Genomic DNA, 26,752 nt, shown 5'->3' on the forward strand with positions numbered 1-26,752 from the left:
ACTTTTTAGTTATTATTGTCATATTTGCATTCTCATTGAAATAAGCCCCTTATCCAAGAATAAGGCAAGCGACCTTAAGTACTTTCAGCTTAAAAGTACCCATGTGTATATAATTTAGGTAAGATTCATTGAACATCTTAGAAGGGAGTGTACATTTTTTATTTAGAGAGAAGTGAACATTAATACTTACCCAATTGTTGTGGACTCTTCATCTCTAAAAAAGGGTTAAAGGGTCAACCTTCTTAGCATTCATAAAGGAAACAAATTTGTTCACCAACAATCTGTTGCAAAAGAATTTTTTCCTGGAATTACAAGGGGCAGTCTCATTGGTTGAGAAGTGGTAGGTCCCAATTACCAGTAAACATCATAAGAAGTCGTCTCCTCATTTTGACATGAAGCTTCACTCCTAGAAGAAAGGAGGAAAAAGAAAATCTTAGAGTTTCCCTTGTTTGTCTTGGTTGAGGGTTTCTTTCCCTCGAGGCGGATTGGGACTTCATTCTTTTATTTTTTATTTGCCAATCTCATTTGGTCTTGTTTTATGGTGTTCCTTTTTGGTACCTATTTCAAGTTGTTACAATCTCTTGGCAGTTGATCTAGTTGTTTGTGCTTAGTTGAAAATTTTCTGGTTGAGAAGTTGTAAAGGGTTTCAAGTTCCCTTAAATTTTGTTTTTACCTAAATCGAAAACATTGAGATTAAGACGCATGAACAATTATATTAAATTCCAATCCTAATGTATGAATATTGAAAATCAATCAAATCTTGTAATAGGTTTTGAGACATCCATGTTATTGGCAAATTTTTTGTTATGATATTGCCACTAGGATTCAACTGTGTCAATGAGTTTAACTTGAAAACTACACATATCAAAATCATAATTTGACTTCTAAAATGTATATCTAGCTTTTGTTTTATTATCAATTCTCTATATTAACAATAAATGTTAGTTGCAATGGTATTCATAACAAGGGAAGCATATATGTTGGCAATATCAAACTCTTTTGAGGTCATTTACAGTACTTGTCAAACAGTGTGTTATTTTAACTCTTGTTTCCTACACATTTATGAGTCTTTGATCAATAGTTGAGTTTTTGTTTACAATGTTTCTCAAAAACATTTAGCAATGTCAAATTATCATAGTTTGTCCACCTTTATTTATTCTTATATGCTTTCGCATAACCATATGATAGTGAATATAATGTATCCAAGTAAACCAGCTTTACTGTTATATTTGTTCACATTATTGTATAACAATTAATCTATTGTATTGAGTAAAATCAAATTTGCATACTTTTAAGGAGTTCACAATTGTAGTAGTGTAACATTTTTCTAACAATCTCTACATGTATTCATCATTATTTCTTCATTGATTGCACACTGTGTAATAATTTAGCAATTTAACAAGCTATGTGTAATTAATCTACACTTATCTAATGTATTCGGGTAAATCAGCTTTATTGATATATATGTTCACATAATTGTATAACAATTAATCTATTGTATTGAGTAAAATCAAACTTGCATACTTTAAGGAGCTCACAATCGTAGTGTAACATTTTCAAACAATCTCTACATGTATTCATCATTATTTCTTCATTGACTGTACCATGTGTAATAATTTGGCAATTTGACAAGCTATGTGTTTTTCTTTAAGGAATATGCATTTATCCATTGTAAAGGGACCCACATTTGCTCTCACACCATTCTCCCTTTTATGTGAAGGCTGCCTCATTAAAGATTTTAAGATGTTATTCTATTATTAAGGATTTTTTATTGTTATTCTATTTTTCCACCATTTGGAAGGGGTATTTCCAATGGGCTTAAATATTCTCTTGTTTTAGGGTGAACATATTGGACATGGGTATCTAACCACATATGAATCAATACTCATTTTTCATTTCATATAAGTTACACTTATTGGTTGGTCTTGATGTAGTACTCATACATCACCTTAAATGTGTATTTAGGTGTGATATCACAACTATTTAATAATTTTACTTGAAATATTTCGAATATTCAATTCCCCCTATCTAGCTAATATTGGTGTACACACCTTATGGTACAGAAGTGCTAGTAATATATCATTAATGCTTGATTGATGGCAATCAAGTGCCACCTTTGATCTGTCAGTCTCCTCTAAAACACTTATTTTTCTTAAGGGCTCGTTTGGTTGTTGGAATACAACCAGAATAGGAATTTAAAATCAAAATATTTTGTATTCTACATTTGGTGCGCCAAATTGGAATTGGGAATAGGAATGTGTATTCCTATTTTGGCCTGAAAATGAGCATGTGTCCATTCCCAAAAAATCCTATTATTGGAATAGGTTATTTCTATTCTTAATCTGTCTTTCCCAAATTGTATACCGTTTTCGAGTTTTTGGATGGGTGTTAGGAGGGTCAATTCCATCAATAGTGTAGTCTATGCAGACCATCGATATTCCCAAATGAATTTAACCTCGCTATCTAGTTAACATTGGTCGCAGTTACATTACAGCATGCAACGTTTCTCGTATCCCCTTCTTTTCCAAGACCTTTAAAGAAGAAGTCATTTGTATAACCCATTTTGGAGTCCTTGCAAGATAAGTCATTCACCAAAATTGCCCATGTTCATATTCATATTTGTTTAAACATGTTCATACAAAAGATTGAAAAAACAACTCAAACTCAATGCATCAAACTTTACCTTGCCCTTGCTTGTCTACGACACAAAAATCTTGCATGGACTTAGGATCTCCCATCACCCGCTCACTGCAACACCATATCAACATGGAAAAAAAAAACTAATCTCAAGTGCAAGCAACCTATCATTTTTGCAAAGAAGAGTATATCAACTAAGAGAACACAAAGAAGTGAGAATGTGATTGAATTGCAAACCAAGATTGAGCATTATATAGTTTAGATGATGTCGGCAATGACGTGTAGAGAATTCTATTATTAAACAAGGGTATATGATAACCCATTCAAACCCCATAGGAGGATGCAACAAATGAAGATAAGAAATCAAGAGATGACTACATTCATAAAGGAAAATAAAATGAGAAAAGAAACACAAATAGCATAGTCTTCTTAAATATAAAAAAAAATATTGATATAGAGATAATGGTTATCCACGAGAACATGAAATGTCCCTTTCTCTGATTTTATATGATATTTCATGCTTCTAATCAGATTTTCAAAATCAAACAACTAATATCACAAAGATCTACCAAATTTCTTAAGAAACCCCAAATCGGGTATGTCGAAAATAGTGCCAAAAGCTTCATAGCTTCACCTATTATTAATAAATCTGAAAGTGGACATTTCTACAGAAATTTGAGCTACATAACAGCCTATAAAATGACATTTCCAGATCTGTATAACATGCACACTATAGCTCCCAAACGGAGGACAAAAACAATGCTCATCGGGCTCCCGAAAATAGCACAAAATAGCCCAGAATCACCACAAAAACTTAATAATCTATCACAGAAGTATAATCATATCTAAATACATATTTTCAGCTATATTTTAACATTTAAAAGTCTGATATACAGCAGCAACCCAAACTGATATGAAATACTCAACTGGAAACACCAAACTCTTACAAAATATATACTCGAAAACCCACAAATCTGTACTGTTCAGCACAAAGGCAAACTCTGCATGAGCATGCACATGGAATGGCTTCAAATTCTTATCCTTAGCCTTCCTTGAAACCTACAAACTCCCATTCTTGGGTCTCCTTGGAAACCTGCAAACTCTCGTTCTTGGGTCTCCTTCTCCACAAGTTTGGCAGCCTCTGAAGAATAACAAAAAAATGAGCAAAAATCAAGTTCTGCAATCAGCCCAAAATGCCTCCAAACCCCTTAACAAAGGGCATAACCCTAACTCACGTCCAAGAGGGGTTAATAAAACATATTTTAATAATAATCTTCATTTATTAGTCCATTAGCTTCCAAAGATTATCCCCTTTTTCCAAAACTTCACCTTTTTGGGCCTGCTTGCCTTAGCAAAGATTATTATTTTTAATCATTTGAAAAGGGGACATGACAAGTCCTCCCCTCCCAAACATTGCTTGTCCTCAAGCAATGGCTGAACAATAAAGCAATCAATCCACCTGGATCCCAAATGTAGTCATGAACTATACTACTACCAATTAACACAGGCTCCTGCAATATTCTCTGCAATATGACCAAGAGGAATCCATAATCAAACTGACAATTATAGCTCAACCAAACTCCAAAATCACAACTTCCACAGTCAAAAACCCACGAGACACAAACTCTTAGAACATCAAAACCCAAGTAGAGTGGACTACCAACATAGTAAATACCATCAATGCATTCCACTGGCCTATACGGAATGTACAAATCCAACTCTGCAACAATGGTGAATGCTCCTGAATGAAACTGTACCAAGTATGGAGAATCCACACACTATACAACGCCTGCAATCAACACAACTCTGTAGATCACCGACCACTATCTCATAACCATAACTACCATGCACCCCTGATGGTGAAAAGCCATCACAAGATAAACAGCAAGAATTGGAACTCAAACCAAATTTTTCTGCCATCAACTCCTCAACACAAGGATCAAATGCTAACTGATGTACATACCTTGCAATATAATGTTGATAAAAAAAACCAACCTCAGTCAACAACTCACCATGAACAAGTGATACAACCCACTGTGACTGATCACCAGCTAAGTCAGGAGATGTCATAGCCAAAGGAGTAGAATCAATAACAACACCCACTGAAGCATCACTCTGAAACTCCTGCTCTAAGTCATGTATTATCAAGTTGTCAATTGTAGAACCTATCGCCATGTCGTGCCCATCACAACTCTCATCCTGAGGCGTTAAACTATCCCATAACTGATGATAAGCACTAGGAACCAAAGTACATCTCTGTATCATCATCTCATCAACATGGTCATCAAAGGTAAATTGATGAGCATACCTTACAATGTAATGCTGATAGAATGTGCCAATCTCAGTGAGTGGCTCAGACTGCAATCCAGATGTAACTAACTGCAATCGATCACTAACCAAGTTGAAACTGACTACTACCTCCAAAGACATCACCAAGGGAGTAGTATTACTAGCAGGAACCATGCCAACTATCGGCTCACCAACATCACACATGGTCTTTGATACAACATCTCTAGTCTTCATGCCATTAGTGCTAGAGGTCACCACCATGTCAACCATACCACAACAATCTTCTGCATCACCCAACTCAATTGAACCTGACTCTAGTGGGGATGAACCCGATATGCCAATGTTAGTATCAAGGATGGATGCATCCCCATCTCCACTATCTTTGACAATCTCGACCATGGACATCCTCGGATCATCGGACACCATAGCTTGTGACTGTACAGAATCTAGTAAAGACTGTAGTTGCTCTAACTCCATGGTCACCTCAGCCAAATGAAACTGTGACTCCTTGAAAGCCAACTGTGTACTCTCAAGAATCTCAGAAGTCACCTCAAGCTGCTGAGTAAGCTCACTCACCTCATCTTCCTTGGCCAACAATGCATCATATGTTGTACTGCCCCACTCCATAAGATAATCTCTATCGGCTACCAACTGCATATAATCCTGTCTCAGAATCCGGATAGCCTCCCATAAAGAGTGGAACTCTGTCAAGGAAAGATATTTGTCTCCCTGCTCATCACTAGTAGGAGAACCCCATCCATAAACGGCTAACAACTGACGAGCAGCATCAAAATGCTGGCAAGCGATAGCAATGTCTCGCTCACTAACTCTCAACTGATTAGACACATGATGGCACTAGCTTGATTGTCTCCTACAAACCTCCTTTGATGCACTGTCTAAAGGAGTATCCTCAGAGTTACTAGTCTCTAGAGTATTACCATCCATATCCTGTGAATCAACTCTAAAGCTCATATTAACATACGGAGTATCAAAAACTGTAGCACTACTGTCCAACTCCTCTGTACCCAAGGAAACTAAGTCTTCAAAACTGCCCACTGCATCCTCTTGGATGTCATCAATGCCAATATGATCCTGGGACTCATATGTACACACTCCCAAATATGAAAGATCATCAACACATTCCAGCAAGTATGGTCGACTGGATATATGAACAAAGCCCAACACCGGTGTATAAAAACTAATACCAACATCGAACAAGCTACTAGCACAAGAAAAGACAACACCGTGCAATCTGCTAATCAAATCCATGATAGCACCCAAACAAACACTGCTACCAAAAAGTGTTAAAGATCTCCAGTCAACTGAATCCCAAATGCCAATATAACAATCTCGAGGCCATATCTATAAACTAGAATCAGCTGGTAACTCAAGCAAAATCCTCACTTGAGTAATATGACCAATACCAACTAACTTCACATACCTGTCTGACACTGTCCCTGTATCCTGGATGTGAATGCAAGATGAACTCGCAACATTATCAACGACCACATATGATCTATCGTTCGCAGAAAGCTGAGTATCAGGAGTGCAAGATGAAACTAAACTCAACTCCATGTCATGCTTATCCCCATGTCTCTCCCAGTCTTGTAATGCCAATGGAGTATTCACCAAAGAAGCTCGAGTGTCCTCAAGCCTGTGAGAAAGCTTGTCAGCTTCCTCCTCCTTCATCCTCAAGGCATCTGAATAGTCTCCGACAAGGCTAAGAAGATGGTCACGATCTGATAGAAGATGTAAATAACTCAACTTCATCGTTCCCATTCCTTCCCTAATCACTTGTAACTCAACACAAAAAGACTTTTCCTGAACTCCCTTATGTCTACCCTGTAACTGAATCATCTGAATGTGATCCTCTATCATATCCCGCATCCTATCATGATGAGATAATGAAGTCACAATACTATATTTGTTCATCTTTAGCTGGCTGGACAAATCATGTGAAGTACTACCTGCCTCAACCTCATGTGACGAAGCATCTAATTGTGTCCGGTACTCTTTCTCAACAAAGTCATGAATGCTCAATGTCTGCTCATCTCTACCAGGTATCTCACCATCATGCACAACAACATCTTCATAATCATCATTTGAACCCACTACGCTGTAGTCACTACCTGTTGTAACTATACCACCCTGAATACCTGTGACATCACCCTTTGATGAGTTGTATACAATTGTCTCAATTTGAGTATCAAGTTGACCATTACTATCAATCTGCGTAATATCCTTTCTCACTACCTCCTATGGCGGAGTAGAATCTGAGACCTCAGCCTGGCTATAAGCTAGTTTCTCAAACTCCTCATGCAAGTTCTTGGTAATTGTGTCATCTGCCCTGTGAGAAAATCTGCCAAATAGAAATCTAGTCAACTTATCCACCTTAGCTGGGTCGGACAACATGTCATTCATTATACGGTGGTGCTCAACCAACTGTTCAGACATGTCATGGCTTATTTTCTTAAGTTTATCTCGAATGTCTAAATAACCATCCTTTCTACTGTTCTGACTCTGGATATCAATTGTCCAAGATCGTGTCCTCTGAGACTCTGTACTATACCTGTCCATTCTGGATAAAGTAGAGTGTAACTCCAATAGGTTATAACTTCTTCAAACACCAAGAATTAACATGCAATTGATTAGAAGTAGCATGCAACCATAGATTTCGACATGCAACTGATTAGAAGCAACATGCAACCACCAAATTCACCAAGAACTAACATGCAAATGATTAGAAGTAGCATGCAACCATAAATTTTGACATGCAACTGATTAGAAGCAACATGCAACCATAAATTATGACATGCAAGATCTGGGTAGTTGTCAAAACTGACATACAAACTTCTACAAACCCTCGGGCTGGCAAGATCATGGCTCTGATACCACTGAAATGTTTCTTTATCTGATTTTATATGATATTTCATGCCTCTAATCAAATTTTTAAAATCAAACAACTAATATCACAAAGATCCACCAAATTTCTTAAGAAACCCCAAATCGGGTATGCCTAACATAGTGCCAAAAGCTTCATAGCTTCACCTATTATTAATAAATCTGAAAGTGGACATTTCTACAAAAATTTGAGCTGCATAACAGCCTATAAAATGACATTTCCAGATCTGTATAACATGCACACAATAGCTCCCAAACGGAGGACAAAAACAATGCTCATCGGGCTCTCGAAAATAACACAAAATAGCCCAGAATCACCACAAAAACTTAATAATCTATCACAGAAGTATAATAATATCCAAATACATATTTTCAGCTCTATTTTAACATTTAAAAGTCTGATATACAGCAACAACCCAAACTGATATGAAATACTCAACTGGAAACACCAAACTCTTACAAAATATATACCCGAAAATCCACAAAACTGTACTGTTCAGCACAAAGGCAAACTCTGCATGAGCATGCACATGGAATGGCTTCAAACTCCCGTCCTTAGCCTTCCTAGAAACCTGCAAACTCTCATTCTTGGGTCTCCTTGGAAACCTGCAAACTCTCGTTCTTGGGTCTCCTTCTCCACAGGTTTGGCAACCTCTAAAGAATAACAAAGAAATGAGCAAAAATCAAGTTCTGCAATCAGCCCAAAATGCCTCCAAACCCCTTAAAAGAGGGCATAACCCTAACTCACGTCCAAGAGAGGTTAATAAAACATATTTTAATAATAATCTTCATTTATTAGTCCATTAGCTTCCAAAGATTATCCCCTTTTTCCAAAACTTCACCTTTTTGGGCCTGCCTGCCTTAGCAAAGATTATTATTTTTAATTATTTGAAAAGGGGACATGACAGAACAATTGGAGAGTCTTCAACCCTAAGAAAAATCTAAAAGGAGGCCCAAAAAGAAATGAAAGAAAAACAAACGAAAAAAAATGAACCAAAGTGAATAAGACAAACAAGGCCACTTGCTTAAGTTGGCCCAAAAAATATATAAAATTAACCTTATTCCAATTCTTGATTTGTATAACCAAACACAGGATTAACATATTCCCAATCAAATTACAGGTAAATAAAAAGTCTAAAATTACAATTTTCAATTCCCATTCACAATCCCCATTCTCATTCTCATTCCCAATTCTAATTTCCAATTCCTATGCCAGCAACCAAATGAGCCCTAAAAGAAGATGCATTATCCTCTATAAAAGGACCTACTATAGCTCTCATCATGTGGCATTTTGAATCTACAATATCTCTCTTCACATTGATTTATGTCACTCAGGTGCCACCTTTGATTTGTTAGTCACGTCTAAACCACATTTTTCTCAATAGAAGATGCACTATCCACTATAAAGATACCCACTATTGCTCTCACCATGTAGCATTTCACACCTACATTCTGTCTTTTGTGTGAAGGTAACCTTATATGCAAGGATTTTAAGATGTTAAAATATTTTTCCTCTTTGGGAAGTGTATTTGCAATGGACTTCAGCATTCTCTCCTTTTAGGAGCACATATTGGACATGGCTATTCAAGATGGCCACATATGCATCAATATTAATTTTTCATTTCACCTAAGTTGCACTTATTGATTGGTGTTGATGTAGCCTTCATACTTTGCACATTTAAGTGTAATGTTACACCTATATAACAATTTTATTTGAAATATTTGAAATATTCAATTCACCTTATCTAACAAGTAGTTGATATTGGTGCGAGTACCTAGTAATATGCCATCAATCCTTGATTGATGTCCAATCAAGTACCACTTATCTAATAAATAGCTGATATTGGTGTGAGTACCTAGCAATATGTCATCAATCCTTGGTTGATGTCCAATCAAGTGCCAACTTTGAATTGTCAATCGCACCATTGTGTTGCCTCTATTAAATAGAAAACACCTTTGCCTTCAAGAATTTGACCAACTGATCTACTAATCATCTGTTTTAACTCTTGACCTTTAATTGAACTAAATTAAGTCACCACTTGAGTTTGAATGAATGAGAGAAACTGTCAACTAATTCATTTAAATGCTATGTAAAGTTTTGATCTCTTACCTGAAATTAAGTTACCTCTTGATTGGGAGCAACTAAGAATTGAACTCGTGACCTCTTGGATTTGTTGCTAAATTCAAGCATCCAATAGTCATCCACCTATTTGGTTGATTTTAATCTTTTTCACATCCTCTATAATGAGCTGTTATTTATATTTTGCATCATTCATTTGTTTGTACTTGTAGATTCTATTACTCGTTTCTTATCTGCCAAATCTGAGTTGTGTTTGGACTATCGTTGAATCTTTAGACCAATACTTTCCTCTATTACACGTATTGTTTTTTCGTTATATCTTAGGGTGCAGTTTCTTGAACAGTTTGTAATCTGTTTCATTACAATTAGATCAGATTGAAAAGGTTAAAATTTACACCTGTCAAATCCCAAAAGATTAATAATTATTATACCAAAAAACAAAGATTATCACCAGTTCAATTAGACCCGTCAAATCTCTCGGGGCAGGAGAGCACTTTTGCTCTTGCTCCCTCTGCTGCTGCATTGCACCATAGTTCTACTGACATGCTCAGCTGCTACAGCAATCTGGCCGCTATGCTGACACTTGCCCTGGAGTATCCTTCGTTGGGGAGCCTAAAGATAGTATTGCCTAGACAGCTAAGGCATAGAAAGAACTCCCCCCTCTTCTCTTGGAGTGTGAGTTTCACCCTCTTAGTTGGGCATTTGCCTCTGTTTTATTTTGTATTGCTCAGCTTTGTATTTATTGTCAGCACTTGCTCTGCTGACTATGCCCTGTTAATGGCTTGCTAATCTTTGGTGGACCTTGCTTTCGTAATGGGTCAACCCCTTGTTATTGGCTGCTTTAATATCAAAAATATTTAATAATAATATACACAAGTCATTTAACCACAAAATTCAAGGTATATGAGAGCACTATTGAAAGCAAGGATGGTATAGCAACAAGACGAATTAAAGCACCAGAGAGGATATATGGGGACCTCCAAACTGAATTATTTATGTTGCCCCTAGAGGTGATCCAAGTTTGGTAAGGGATTTGTTCATAGGAGTTGGATTTTTTGTGTATAGAGTTCTCTGTTCCTAGAAATAAAATCTAACAACAATACAGAATGGGAAACATTATTAGCTACTTTGGTAATTGTCACCTCTCTAAGGGAGCCCGAGATTGATGTGGGCTGTGTCTCAATGACAGTGATTCAAACCTCTAAAGAAAGTTTGAATTGAAAACTTTCAGGTATGTGGAAGAAATGTAGGCTATAAAATCTTGTTTTTTGGAAACCAAATTATACTAGTTAAAAAAAATGTTATTTTTCCCTAATACTCTCACCAAACATATTTAATATGTGCAATATCACACTTTAAGAAAGAGACGATCTAAGGTGAAGTAAACATTATGCCAACATAAAAAAATGGTTTATAGGACTAGTTCAATATTTTCTTTTGTGTTTTTGTATTCATTCTTGCTGTCTTAGCAACAGATGGTACTACAAGCATCCTAAGTATCATTCCGAAGGAACCCCTGTTTGCCCAACACAAGCAGCCCATGCCTATCGGTAACAGAGTTTCCAGGCAGTACCCACAACAGAATCAAGGCCCAAGGTTCGACTTTGGAGAATACCTGGGATATACAGCTTCCTGCAAGTGATATAATGAAGAGAACTAATTACACCCCTGCAAAAGCAGCATAAAGATTTGATTAGTCACATTTTCTTTAGTTATGAATTCCATTTGGTTTCCTTCAATTATGGCTATAGGATTTGTTCATATATGGTCTCTCAGCTAGTTAATTTCAAACCATAACCAATGCCCTTATTTTCCAGATTGATGGCCATCATGGGCTTGTGTAGCCCGTCTGGATTTATTGGTTATGGATCTTAAAACTCTGACCCAACCCTAAAAGAGATACAGATCTAGGTATTAACACAACTGCTTTTACCTCTTCCTTTTGTTTTTTAAACCTCACTTAAATAAAATCTGTCAATCAAACTGTACTGTTTTTTTATGGCTTTTCCTCTCTGGAAATTGAATTCAGAATGACTTTCACAACTTTCGAGTGGTTAATGATTTTCCTTTCATGTGCACCTTAATTTTTTCATATCTGAGCTAATGTTTCGCAATCAGTTCAAGCCATTTAACGAACTTCTGGATACGTGTAAGCTCCACTTGAATTTCCCTGGATAACATAGCTTGCTTGGCATTTTGAGTATTAAATACATTAAAGTAAAATTTCTGTAATCTTCAGTCTCTTGTTTGAGTTGGCTTGATGGTGGATCATAGAGCAGGATTCAAAATGTTGATGTAAAAATCTGTTATATGGTTTTCTTCATACAGTTTCCTCTTTAACCATAAAAATCAACAATTATATCTCTGCAACCCAATCAAGCAATCCTCGATCTCTTGTTAAGTTAGCTTGACGATGGATCATAAAGTATGATTCAAGACGTAAATATTTGTTAAGACAGTTTTCTTGAAAAAAAAGTATTTACAACTGAATCAGCAAAATTGATATTGTTTCCTCTTTACCCATAAATTTGACAATTATAATATATATACAATGCAATCCAATCAAGCCAGAAGCATGAAGTAGTTCAAATCTTACAAAAAATCACATCATTTATGACAATAGAAAGTTACTTCAGTTCAAAGTCATGAAAATAACTTGTAAGCTACAGAAAATTAAGAGGGGTACAATTTACAGCTAGTGTAACAGTAAACCGTGCAAAGCTAACAATGGTTGAAAACAAACACTCTTAACTAGACATTCAATCTGAAAACTGAGACAAGCATACATTTTATACCAACATTATATGCTTATTAACATGTCACTTGAAGCCCAGAAGCATCTTAGGGAAAAAGATATCCACATTGACTATTGTGTGAAGGACTGTTAAAATTATAGTAACACGGGGATGCATCTCCCTCCTTTTTGCCCCACGTCCCGGAGACTTCAATGCACCGGGGACTTGGGGACTCTGTCCCCCCATCCTCAACGGCGCCACTAGATTCCGCCACCTCCACTAAGATGGGGGACATCCCAATGTTGACTGTTTGCAGATTCAACTATTTATGTTTAATGTTTGATGTTCCAATTCAATGCAATGTTCAAGTATTTACTCTTTTACATCTTGATATCTTATATTGCAATACATATTTTCATCACTAGCATTTTAAGTACCATATGCATATATATATACCCCCCTTCTATCCCCCGTCGCCGTCCCCCTGTCCCCCCCAAATTAAGGCCCCTCTGTCCCCCCGTCCCGGAAACTTGTCCCCCCGTTCCACCATCCCCCCAACCCCCAGGGCGGTGTAACTATGGTTAAAAATTAGTCAGAGTGAGACCAACAAATTTACAAGTTAATAGGTAAAGAATACATCAAATAAAATGAATCTTAAGTAAATAGAATGTTACAGTGATCTTGTTATCTTGTGGATTTGGGTGTCTGAGAAGCTTCCAGATTACCTTCAAAATTTGAAGAAAGAAAGGAATATCTAATTGCAATTTTAAACTTGCACTGTGCCAGCAGTAAATCCAGGATCTTCACATCTGTATCTACCATCCGGTCCTATTCCAAAGCCTTTTGGATCTGCAAACACATTCTCAAGAAGCTGACCACGTTGTGGAAGAGGGCTTGCATCTGCAAATTCCACTGCATCTTCAACAATCTCATCAATCTTCTTTTCAATCGCTTTCAAATCTAATTCATTGACCAGATTATTCTCTACAAGGTATTTTCTTAAAGATACTATTGGATCCCTTGCCGCATAGTGAGCCTTCTCCGCTGCAATAGCAAAGGAAAACATGTCACATATGCATAACCAGCTACATATCAATAACTGTAGGGTGCCTCCTCTTGCTGACTTGAAAATAAAAAACAGTGGATGGTTACAGTTAAGTATCACTAAGGATGTTCGAGAGCACAGTAATCTGCTATTTGATTACTTAAGAGACTAATGCAGTAAATCTGCAAAAAAATAAGACTCAAATTGGATATGTAATTTTGTCATGCCATAGTTTCTGCTGTGATTGCCATGGATATCAGTAAGAGAATCTGTTTTGTTAATAAAACAAATGTTAAAAGGAAAAGTTCTAGTGTAAATCTACAAGGTGCATATTCCATTTATTGTAGCAAAGGCACAGTTGAAAATTGAAATAGACCAAACCAATCATACCAGGATCACGAAGTTCATCCGGGTCAGCCAATGAGTGACCTCTAAATCTGTATGTCTCACATTCAACAAGTGTTGGACCATCACCACTCCTTGCTCTGGCAATAGCTTCCTTAGCCACTTCTCTTACCTTCAACACATCCATCCCATCAACATGAACACCTGGCATCCCAAAAGCAGGTCCTTTCTTCCAAATCTCCGGAACTGAAGTTGCCCTAACGTGGGACATTCCAATAGCCCACAAATTGTTCTCCACAACAAAAATAATTGGAAGTTTCCAAAGAGCAGCCATGTTCAGGCATTCAAAGAACTGTCCATTATTGCAAGTCCCATCTCCAAAGAAGGCAACTGTAACTGCATCAGCATTGTCATCCTTGAGCACTTCACGCTTATATTTGGTGCTGAAAGCAGCTCCAGTAGCAACAGGAATTCCTTCTCCAATAAATGCAAAGCCACCAAGAAGGCCATGTTCTTTAGAAAACATGTGCATAGAACCTCCTTGACCTCTACAACACCCTGTTGTCTTTCCAAAGAGTTCACTCATGACAGCACGTGCAGGCACACCCTTGCTGAGTGCATGGACATGGTCTCTGTAAGTGCTGCAAACATAATCCTTAGCCTTTAGGAGCTTGATAAATCCTGATGAAACAGCCTCCTGCCCATTATACAAATGCACAAACCCAAACATTTTCCCCCTGTAATACATCTGGGCACACATGTCTTCAAAAGATCTTCCCAGCACCATGTCTTCATATAGTTCCAAACCCTCCTCCCGGGTGACCAGCTGGAAGAAATCATTACACATTCTCGATAAAGACAGAAGTTTTTTATACAAAATTCAGAACACTAAATAAATAAATTTTACGAAAATATCTGCATATCGAACAATGCAATAATATACTGCAATCGACATTGAAATTTAACCTGATGGCAACATGGTAGATATTTATCAGACCATCAAGATTTCTCTAAAAATGCATATCTGACTTTGAAACTGGATATATTTATGCAATATTTGTTGAATTCAGACGAAAGGATATCTGTCTAAACCCAGATATTTATTTTATAACATGACCGTTTTTCTAAGTTACCCGAGTTACCAGAACAGGGGGATGGGTAAACAGGTTTCCAGGAGAGATTTGTTTTGGCCATCTTAGGGGAGGGTGAAGATGGAAGAGGGGATGGCTGTTTAAAAATTAGGGAAAGTTTAAAACTTACTAGGACATCTGAATTTTCAAATGTATCCATATGAAAAAATGATAGATCTAGACACATTCATCATATTTCATGGAATGTCGGTGTTTCTGAAATAAGCATGCAGAGATTTAAAACTCGCTTAGCCTGTAAAAGGAGACAGCTTGAATGACAGTAGTAATTCTAATATAACTTTCTACGTAGATCCCTCTAACAGAAAATGCCACAGATGAACTAGTTTAGTACGCCAAACGCCACATTCATAGATAGCTGTAAATTTTATTAAAATTTAGTTTGTGTCAAATCGCCTTTTGTATAAACCAACAAAACAAGTTTTAAAATTTCTAAAAATAAAAATATTTCACAAAATAAAGAGGATTTTATTATGTGTGATGATGCACAGGAAGGTATCATAGGCAATGCTAGACAAACAACAATTTCAGCCAGTAAATGTTACAAACGCAATCTAATTCAAAATGCATAAACCATGTCTTGTTATTCAGTGGCTTATTTTTTTATTTGGTGTTGTTTTTTGCCAGGGATGGCCAACCATTCCTGGGACGTCAGGGGACTTCTCTAGCACCCCTAGCCATCCCCAGGATGGTCAGCTGTCCCTGGTAAAGGTTGATGTCATCTCCAAGGACCAGAGATTTCCTTTTTTGTACCTATTCAAAGACAGCTACGAAACATTTCCTGTTGTCCCCCATCCCCGTTGCGGTGCGGTCCCCATTTCCAGGATACTGCTATTTGGGATTGGAAACCCAATCCAGGTAACACTGCTATTTTCAATTAAGAAAACTGGAAGCATATGGAAACCTGTGTCTTATTCAGATCAATGTTTGTGAATGTAATTCTAGATACTGCATTGTGTATTTTTCACACGTCAAGAATTTTTACGATCAGCTTTAGAAGATCAATCATAACCTAATGTTGAAATATCAATTCTATTTCAACTGCCCATCTAGGATTCCCTCAAGATAAGTTATGGTTCAGGAACAGGAAAGAAAGATCCATAAACAAGGGTGACTACTCCACGCCGCTGCTCATCAACAACAGATAATCCAAGCACAATGTTCCGATGTGCAACACAAATACTAGTAGAACAGATGGAATTTTTCTTGATCCAATTAATGGTAACAATCAAAATAACCCTGCACAAATCTGCAACCCAACACCTTCTACAACCATCGAATACTACTGCAATGGTTCTATAACCCAATTTCAAGACATCGAGTGTATTTCAACTGTCCATCTAAGATTCTGTCAAAGATATAATAGGGGTCAGAAACAGGAAAGAGTGGTCCATAAACAAGGGTGAATACTCAACACTTATGCTCATCAACAAAAGATAATCCTAGCAGAGTCACACCAAGCCCAATGGTTCAACAGATACTAGTAGAATGGATGGAATTTTCTTAATCCAATTAATGGAAACAATCCTAATAATCTTGCAAAAATCTGCAACCCCTCACATGCTACAACCATTGCATACTAGTGCAAACTCAAATGGAAGCCAAATAATGCTCAAAATAACTTGCAATGATATAAACAAGCTAAAAAATATACAAGAAGGAACCATGGCAACATTGTTTGACCTAAAGAAAATATGGGAAGAAAACTCCAGTAATGAATTCACTAGAATACAGTTTTGTAACAGTCCCTCCAATTGAGCCAAATGAAAGTGTCAAAGTGTCAATACATAACACAAAGCATCAACTAATCCTCTTCATTATCCAAATTCCAGTTCCCTAGCAGCCCAGAAAGTGTAAATGACTCATATGTCCCTTTGTGAGTTGCAGGTCCACAGGGTCAGATTCCAGTTCCCTGCTGGCAAATTAGGGTTCACCTATTTTGTCAAAGACTTTATCCAGATTTTCCCCAGGCCGTAACTTCTGCACCTGGATTAAACATTAGGTGCTTGTTCTTTTATAAAAAAATTCAAAGGCTGTCTAACACGCTTATCAAATCCAACATTTGATTCCATATCCACATTCATTTTGCCTATTCAACAAAGATATCTCTCAGAGGTCCTGAATGAGCTGAATCAATGTCGGAAGTTGTCTCAACTGCTGATAAAGATTCCAAGATATCCCATACCATCCCAAAACCTCCATAAGCATAAAACAAATAGTCCACTATCCTCTATGACAGAGACTTGACAACACAAATTACAGTTGGGCTTCTTGACAACAATCTATAAGGTAAAATGACATGAAACTGAAGATCCAAATATGAAAGAAAGAATCATGAATTGTGATACGAAATGTTGATGCTAAAAGATTTACAAAATCAAATCCAAAAACTTTGATTCAAATGGATTCAGGAGATCTGATAGCTTCGAGAAAGAATCGATTTTAAGGAATTTTGCCCCCAGGGGCAGATCTCAATCTCAGCAAAAATTATGTGACCTATGACCCACCGAGGGAAACAATTGAGATCATAATAATATTGATGGTATAAATTGTTAAAACGTTGGCCCCATGACAGGCCTGTTGAGCATTAATGCTTGATGTAGTTGTATGGGGGAGTTTGTCAGATTATTAGAGAGATGTTTGAGTGCTTATATGTTGCATTCATGACAGTGTTTGTCATGGATGTCAACATATCAGTTTTCTCATATCAGTTTTCTCAATAGTTCAGCCAAAGTTGTCAAGGAAGATCTGTTCGGTAAAGTTCATCGTCATAGAGTTATGTTATGCGCAGTTAGAGGTATATTCAGGAACCTGTCCTGATGCTATCTCTATGTCTGTGGAACAAGTTATAAAGATTTGCGTGAGTTACAGAAAGTTTGGTGGAGACTATTCTTAGAGCAAGTTTCTGGTTGACAGTTTCTGGTAATTGGATTGTACCTTTTCAGTGAGGTTGAGAATCATTAACTGGGCTTGGATTATGGCTGAAGACATGTTGGGGATGCTTTGGTTAACGTGGCAGAATCAGATGTTCATTCTGTGAGGATTTGTGAAGACTATCCAAAATGTTGTTCCCAAGAAGCCGACTATTGATAAAATCTTTATGGGAAGTGTTAATTGTAATGTAACGTGTATTGTAATATCTTAATGTGGTCCTATATTATTTAGTATAAAGTGGGAAAGCCTCAAAGCATACTGAATCAAGTATTAGGACTTGGTATAAACAAAAGGTTGTTTTCTTGGTTGTAATTATCTATGAGATCATTATGTTCTACGAGATTTGGATGCAAATTATGAGCAAAGATTGATGTTGAGAATGTACTATGAGCTTCAAAGGAACTGTATTAGCAAAGAATTTGTTGTTTAGTCAATTTAGAACTTGGATATGTTAGCCTGAAGATTGTTTAGTGAAGACAATTTGAGGCTATTTGAACAATGGGTTTAGTTGTCCTCCTTTCAACTCCTAACAGGGTTGGAATCTCTTGACAGGGATTCAAAGTCTCCTAACAAGGACTCGTATGTATTGATTGTATTTCATTGGCTCCTAAAAGTGTCTACCCTTTCACAAGAAACTTTTATATTAGTACATCATCTTGTGGGCATCATTCCCATCGAGGTTTTCCCTTTGATCAAGGGTTTCCCTAGTGAACATATCTAGTGTGATTGTACATGTTTATTTTTCTATGGTTGTTGCATCTATTGATTACATGTTTCAAAATCAATAAAGATATTGAGAGTTGTTTTAAATATATAACTTATTTTTTTACATTGACAGAAGAAAAAGATATGGTTTGTAAATTGAAGAAAACATTATATGGACTGAAACAAGCACCTAGAGTCTGATATGCAAGATTGGATAAACATTTGACTAATTTGGGATTTGTGAAAGGTAATGGTGATAGTATATTGTACTTAAAAAAAAACGAAGATGGTGTGTTGATTGTTGTAGTATTTGTGGATGGCATTATTTTTGGAAGTAATGATGAAGCTAGCAAGACATTTTTAGAAGAGATGAAAGAATTTGAGATGAGTATGGTGAGACGAAATATGTCTTGGGATTGCAGATTGTTCATAATAAAGATGAGATTTTTATATCACAAGGTAAGTATCTTAAGGATTTGTTGAAAAGATTTGGATTGGAAAATTGTAAACCTATTGGAACACCTATGGTGACAAGATGTAAATTATCGAGCAAAGATGAATCCCCTAGTGCAGAACAAACGAGATACTGATCTATGATTGGTGGATTGTAGTATTTGATAATACTAGACTTGATATAGCTAATGCAGTTGGGATTGTGGCAAGATTTCAGGTAGAACCTAAAGAGGCATACCCTGTAGCAGTAAAAAGAATTTCCATATACTTGAAAGGAACTCTAGATTATAGGTTATGGTATGACAAATCGCATGATTTCACATTGTGTGCCTACACTGATACTGATTGGGCAAGAAGTGTGGATGATAGAAAACACACCATCGATGAAGCATTATTTTTAGGAGGAAGATTGGTTTTTTTGCTAAGCAAGAAATGAGATTGCATTTCACAAAGTATAGCAGAGGTAGAGTATATAGCAGCAACAAACAATTGTAATCAGATAATTTGGATGAAGTAGATGTTGAAAGACATTGGAATTGAATTTACTGAGCATGTTGTCATACATTGTGATAACACAAGCACAGTGAGCATGTCAAAGAATCCAGTGTTACATTCAAAGATAAATCACATTTCAATTGAGTATCACTTATTGAGAGAAAATGTAGCAGAGAAAGAAATCAAATTGGAATATGTTAGCACAAAGGAGTAGATAGCAAACATATTTACAAAACCTTTAGCTAAGGATACATTTGAATACTTGAGAGGTATGCTTGGGGTGATTCCCCAACCTTCTTCAGAGTAGTTGATGCAGAGATTGCATCAGTTCAATATGATCAGAGCACTATTTTTTTGTCTGGATTGGATGCTAGATGCTTCTCCTATGGGGGAGTATCTGTGTTTGAGATGAGTTATCAAGGACGCTTGGAATTGCTATTCAATAGTGCCTTTAGACACTTGTGAGCTTTTAGAGATTGTTTTGGAAATGATTGTGTTGGCATAATGGCACCTTTGCCATTGATGTCAATGGGGGAGAGAGTAATACATGAAAAACATTCTTTTTGGCCAAAGATGTGAGTAATACATGAAAAATATTGATGATTATTGATGTCAATGGGGAGAATAGCACACGAACATTTTCTTTGATGTTTAGGGAGAGAAGCATTGATGTCTATGTATGGAGAAGATTACACCTTCTTCATGCATATTGATCAATGGGAGAGATGTACTTTATGGTTGTGATTAGAACATGAAATACTCTTTAAAACCCATCTGAGAGAGTGATGTATGTTTATATTTATGGGCAGCATGAATGGGGGAGTAAAGGAAGCTTAGGAAATTATATATTTTTGTGTCCATGGTACTTAATGTTTTTCATCTATGTTGTCATCGATGCCAAAGGAGGAGATTGTTGAGCATGAGTGCTTGATGCAATTGTATGGGGGAGTTTGTCAGATTGATAGAGAGATCTTTGAGTGCTTATATGTTGCGTTCATGAAAGTGTTTGTCATTGATGTCAACATATCAATTTTTTGGATAGTTTACCCAAAGTTGCAAAGGAAGATCCATTTGGCGAAGTTTGTGGTCAAAGAGTTATATTCTTCACAATTAGAGGTATATTCGAGAACCTGCCTGTCCTGATGCTATGTCTATGTTCGTAGAACAAGGTATGAAGATTTGCATGAGCTATAGAAAAATTTTTGGAGACTATTCTCAGAGCGAGTTTCTGGTTCACAGCCAGTAATTGCATTGTGTCTTTTCAGTGAGGCTAAGAATCATTACGCGGGCCTGGATTATGGTTGAAGACATGTTGAGGATGCATTAGTTAAAGTGGCAGAATCAAATGTTCATTCTATGAGGATTTGTGAAGATTGTTGACAAGAGGCTTGGTAAGAACATCTGTTGTTTGCTCATTTGTACTTATGTACTCCAATTTGATAACATCTCAATCTACCATATCCCTAATGTAATGATAAGGTATCTCAATATGCTTAAATCGATTGTGAAAAATTGAATTTGCTGAAAGCTTGATACAACTTTGATTATTGCAGTGAATGATAGTTGGCTTCAAAGGTTTCTTGAACAACCCAACTAGCAACTTTCACAACCAAACTATTTCTCTTGCTCCCATGGACGATGCTATATATTCTGCTCCAGTGAAGCTTAAGGCAATTGAAGATTGTTTTCTGCTAAACCAAGAAATCATTGCAGATCCAAGACTGAAACAACATCTTGTAGTACTCTTACATTCAGTAGAGTTGTTGGCCCAGTCAGAATCTGAATATCCATGAGGATTGATTTCAACTTGATCATATTTGAGTCCCATACCAACTGAACCTCTTAGGTATCGTAAGATGTGCTTAGCTGCCATACGATGTATCTTCTTTGGCTCACACATGAATTGACTTAACGTATTAGTTGCATAACAGATATCAGGACGAGTATTAACCAAGTACATTAGTGATCCGATGATCTGCCTGTAGTAAGTAGAATCAGTAGGTTCAGATTCAAATGCGTCATTCTTTTGTTTATGTAAGTTAGCTTCCATAGGAGCAATAACTAGTTTACAATCCATCATTCCAAACTTAGTCAAAATATCAACAGTGTATTTTCCTTGATTTAAAAAAATGTAGTTCTCCTTTTGCCAGACTTTTAGACCTAGGAAGTAATGAAGAAGTCCTAGATCTTTCATATCAAATTATGTTGTTAGTTCCTGTTTGCATTTAGCTATGAGATGCTCTTCACCTATTATTAGCAAGTCATCAACATATAATACAAGAATAATCATATCATCCCCATTTATTTTGAAATATATGTTAGGATCAACTTCATTCTTGGAATACCCTATTTTTGTGAGATAGTTGTCTATTCTTTCATACCATGCCCTGGGTGCTTGTTTAAGGCCATATAGAGTTTTCTTTAATTTACACACATGAGAATATTTTATCACAAGTGATGAATCCTTTTGGTGGCTCAATATACTTCTTCAATTTCACCATTTAGGAATGTTGTTTTGATATCCATTTCATGTATCCTCCACCCTTTGGATGCTGCAATTGCTATGATAGTCCTAACAGATGTGTACCAAGCGACTGGAGCAAATGTTTCTTCATAATCAATTTCTTCCTTCTGCAAGAATCCACAAGCTACAAATCTAGCTTTGTATTTTTCAATGTTGTCATCCGGTGCATGCTTGATTTTGTATAGCCATTTAGAAGAGACAATTTATTCTTCGCTCTCGGTACAACATCCCATATGTCATTTTTAGTATTGATTGATATTCTTCAATCATTGCATCTTTCCAAGATTTGCTTGATAAGGCTTTTTTGACATTTGAAGACTCTGTTTTGATGAGTTCAAAGAGTAGTGCTACATAGCATGATTGATTTCTTGTTCTCTTGCTTTCTCTAACTACTTCATCAGGTTCTATATGATTTTCTTCTATCATTTTTCTAGCCCAAAATGGTCTCTTTTAATTGTTAGGATTTTCAGTATTCTCTTAATTTGGAATACTAGGTGTAATATGTTCAGTATCATTCTCCCTCTCATTCTCTATTGAAAAATCCTCATCTAGTTCAGTACTAGGTTCTGCATATAATTCATCAATGTTCTTTGAAAGATTAAAGGCAATGTCTTCTTCAAATTTTAAATCTCTACCGACTTCAATGGTTCTTTGACCAGGGACATAGATCATGTAACCTTTGGTTGATTCACTATATCTGATGAGTACACCCTTCTATCCAAATGGTTCTAATTTTTTTCTCTTCTATTTAGGAATATGAATATAAACAAGACACCCAAATATTCTTAGATGGCTTAAGTCTGGTTTTATGCCTGCAAATACTTCTTCAAGAGTTGTATTTTCCAATATTTAGTGAAGACATCTATTTTGAATATAAACTGCAATATTAGAAGCTTCAGCCCGCAAGAGGTATGAAGATTTTGGTCATGCATCATAGCTCTGGTTAATTCAATAATGGATCTATTTTTTCGTTCTGCGACTCCATTCTGTTGAGGATTATATGGTACAAAAAACTCCCTCTTAATCCCAATAGTAATGCAAAAATCTTTAAAGATTTCTGAGATGTATTCACCTCCATTAAATGATCTGAGGTTTTGATTTTCTTTCCAGACTGATTTTCAACTAGGGCTTTGAATTCTTTGAATTTAGCTAACACTTCAATTGATTCCTTTTTTTTAAGGAAGTAGATCCAAGTTCTCATAGAATAGTCATCTATAAAGATCACATAATAGAGACATCCATTCAGGGAAAGTACAGATACAGGACCACATATGTTACATCTCAATTTTCAACCCAATTTAAAATGTTTATATAGCCGTTGAGGTTCACATGAAGTCAGTTGACAATTAAATTTGTTATGATCCTAGGAGATGGTAAGATAGTTAGTCGTTATGATTTCATATGAAGAAAACATGCTAGTTGATTATTTATCATGAATTCATGAAATTGAAAAGGTGGTTAGCCGTTATGATTATTTATGATTAATAACTTGTTATGGTAATATGATTTAACTGCAGGGAATTCCCTTATAGGGAGCACGTCAAAGGAGTGGAAGCATTGTCAGAAAGCAATCGGGCATAGAGGGGCATCACCATTACTGAGCAAATAGGTACAAGCCTTGAACCACCTAGGCTAAGGATAACGACTAGACAAGTAAGAGTGTACATTAGACGACCATGAGCTAACTTGTTAAATCACATATCATTTAATAGTAAAAGAGATTACTAAGCATGAATTGAACGAGTTTGTACCTTTGTAATTGTGTTGTCAGTTGGAGCCTTCTGATGTATAATCATGTCTTATCATATTGACATCATGATACCTACATATCTATACATGTGCATACATGTATATTCGTACATGCGTAAACCAACTTTATATATGTAAGGATGTATATGCATACTTGATATTTGGTGCATACGAAAGAAATATATGGTTGGGGTTTACACATGTACACATATATGCATACATACATATATAGGATCTATAGATACCACGATGCTAAATACTAAGACTATTATTTCTTTGACCTTGACGGTGGTCTAATATTATTTCATGCGTGTCAACCTTTCATATTCTATTTTATTTCCATCGGGCCTTATAAGTTGAGATGGCCATTTTAATTATTTATGCCAATGACTCCTTATTGGTATTGTAACTCCTCCAACGCCACCTTCTTGTTCTTTTTATAACCCAGTATGGATTGATTATTTAGTTTTGAGACTCTTGCTGCCGTGGAGATAGATACACCTCAACCTGCTCTCGATTGGAGATCAATCATTTTTAAATCTCTTACTCTGATTTCGCATGAAACGGGATTGCAGTCCTATCTTAGCATTTGTGATCTTGATATGGAATGAAATTATTCTCTCAGGTTGTAGAGTGACGAGGCATCCTCGTCTTGTATGGTGGATTTGACCACAAACCAGACACCCAGTAACGAGCTAAGCATGACCCACAATACGAGTTCAATTCCTGATGGCATCATTTATGGTTCTTTGATATGGTAAATTATTTATTCATTCATGGTTTTTGATGAGCCTTAATCTTTGCCGCAACTTCATATATTTCCTAGATCACGTGTTTAACCTATTGTCAACACTAGCATATGTAAACTTGTATGTCGGACTGGGATGCTTCCCTATTATTTTCATTTATTAAATATGCATGGAATTAGATGGGTATCGGTACATTTGAGTTACGTATCGCTGTAGTCTAGGTCAATTGTATTCGTATGCAAAGGCTTTCTTTCATTTTGGCTATACACACATACTTACATCAACAATGGTGATTCACTTAGTCTTCTCCTCTCTTAACCCGGTTTTCTTTATCCCATATCATGCTAGTAACCTATATTGTTTTTCCTATTATAGAGCTCTCATAATGATGAAGAATAAATAAGTGATACTATGGTTTGTTATGAGAAAGATATGTGGCCATTAGCTGCTACCATTTGTTCTAAGGTATAAATTGTGGTTCTCGTCTTCATGACAATAGCATTTAATCTCTATTCTTTTCTTTATCATATGGATTATAGTGCATGACTTACATGATCCCACTCCACTACCTTTCAAAGCACTGTCATTAGCGGACTGCTACTGGAAAGTAATATAAGTTTCATCTGTAATGCTTTGGACTGGATTTGGGCATAATTGAGATGACTGTATTTTATAAACAATGATCAAATTACTCAAGAATTCATCCATGAGGACCAGCATGGTCGAGATGAAGGATGAGAATAAAAATACTCCTGCACAATAAAGTAAACATAAATCAGAAATGAATAATCGCATCTAAACATCTAAGTCAACTAATAGTAGTCCATTGTTTAGTTCTTGATACCAGGATGCTCAATCGTTGGTTAAGTTGCTTCATGTTTATTTCCGAGTAGGGAGGGCCTTTCTCATTAGAGATTGTGTGGGGATAAGTTATGGTCCGAGGTTGGGTGGTTAAGCCCCTGACAATGTTCCCCCTCCACAAGATATCTAGACATGCATGTGATAAAGATAAGTTGAGCATTCAAACATTTATCGATAATAAGTATTTTTACTTTTATGATATTATGATGGATTAATTTACATCGTTGAATTCAGTTATCTCCTTTGATGTAAGCAACCTTTCTCGTCAATGTAATTGGTAATCATTAGATTGGTTGACCTTCCAACTGAATATGGAATATATCTATAGGTTTGATATTTCAGTCTTTCATTTATATGAATAATGATTATGAACATATCTTCTAATTTTATGTTATTGCCACAGTTAGCAATGGGAAGAAAAGAAATGATATAGTGGTATCTGACACCCTAAATGATACAATGGCACCAATGCTCTAAATGATCCAATGGTATTTGATGTCCTAATTGATACAATGGTATCTGATGCCCTAAATGATCCAATGGTATCTGATGCCCTAAGTGATACAATGGTATCTGACGCCCAAAATGATACAGTGATATCTGATGCCCTAAATGATCCAATGGTATTTGATATCCTAATTGATACAATGGTATCTGATGCCCTAAATGATCCAATGGTATTTGATGTCCTAATTGATACAATGGTATCTAATGCCATAAATGATCCAATGGTATTTGATGCCCTGATTAATAAAACGGTATGTGATGCCCTAATTGATATAGTGGTATTTAATGGTAATCATCATTTGATATTGATATAGTGGTATTTGTGGACTAACCTGGGTGTTTGTAGAAGCATCCCTAGATTGATTTCGGACTCAAATTCCTTGGTATGTAGTTTTTAATTTCCATGGTAAATTCATTGATTGTGTTTTCAATTATTAGTTATGAAATTTTGTTTAACTGATTTTAACTATTAATCTCATTCATATGAACGTAACTGATTTAACTATCTTCCTATGAATATGAAGTAATAACTGTATTTTTTTTAATATGTTTGTTGTTAATTAAGACTCGGAAAAACCATTTGTTACAACATAGA

General features: G+C 36.2%; 1 protein-coding gene across 1 annotated transcript in view; it reads right to left on the minus strand.

Moving 5' to 3' along the window:
* Positions 1-13,265: 13,265 nt before the first annotated feature.
* The window catches only part of LOC149570686 (pyruvate dehydrogenase E1 component subunit alpha-3, chloroplastic-like), a 40,620-nt gene continuing 27,133 nt past the window's right edge, over positions 13,266-26,752 (minus strand). Inside the window, exons 2-3 of the mRNA XM_089823230.1 lie at positions 14,078-14,858; positions 13,266-13,686 (exon numbers count right to left, since the gene is read on the minus strand). Coding sequence (XP_089679356.1) covers positions 13,409-13,686; positions 14,078-14,858 — 1,059 coding nt within the window. The 3' untranslated portion in view covers positions 13,266-13,408. The remainder of the gene's footprint in view (positions 13,687-14,077; positions 14,859-26,752) is intronic.

The sequence above is a fragment of the Cupressus sempervirens genome, chromosome 3 (genome assembly GCF_028749045.1).
Source record: "Cupressus sempervirens isolate cs-2001-9-10 chromosome 3, ASM2874904v1, whole genome shotgun sequence".
Lineage (NCBI taxonomy): Eukaryota > Viridiplantae > Streptophyta > Pinopsida > Cupressales > Cupressaceae > Cupressus > Cupressus sempervirens.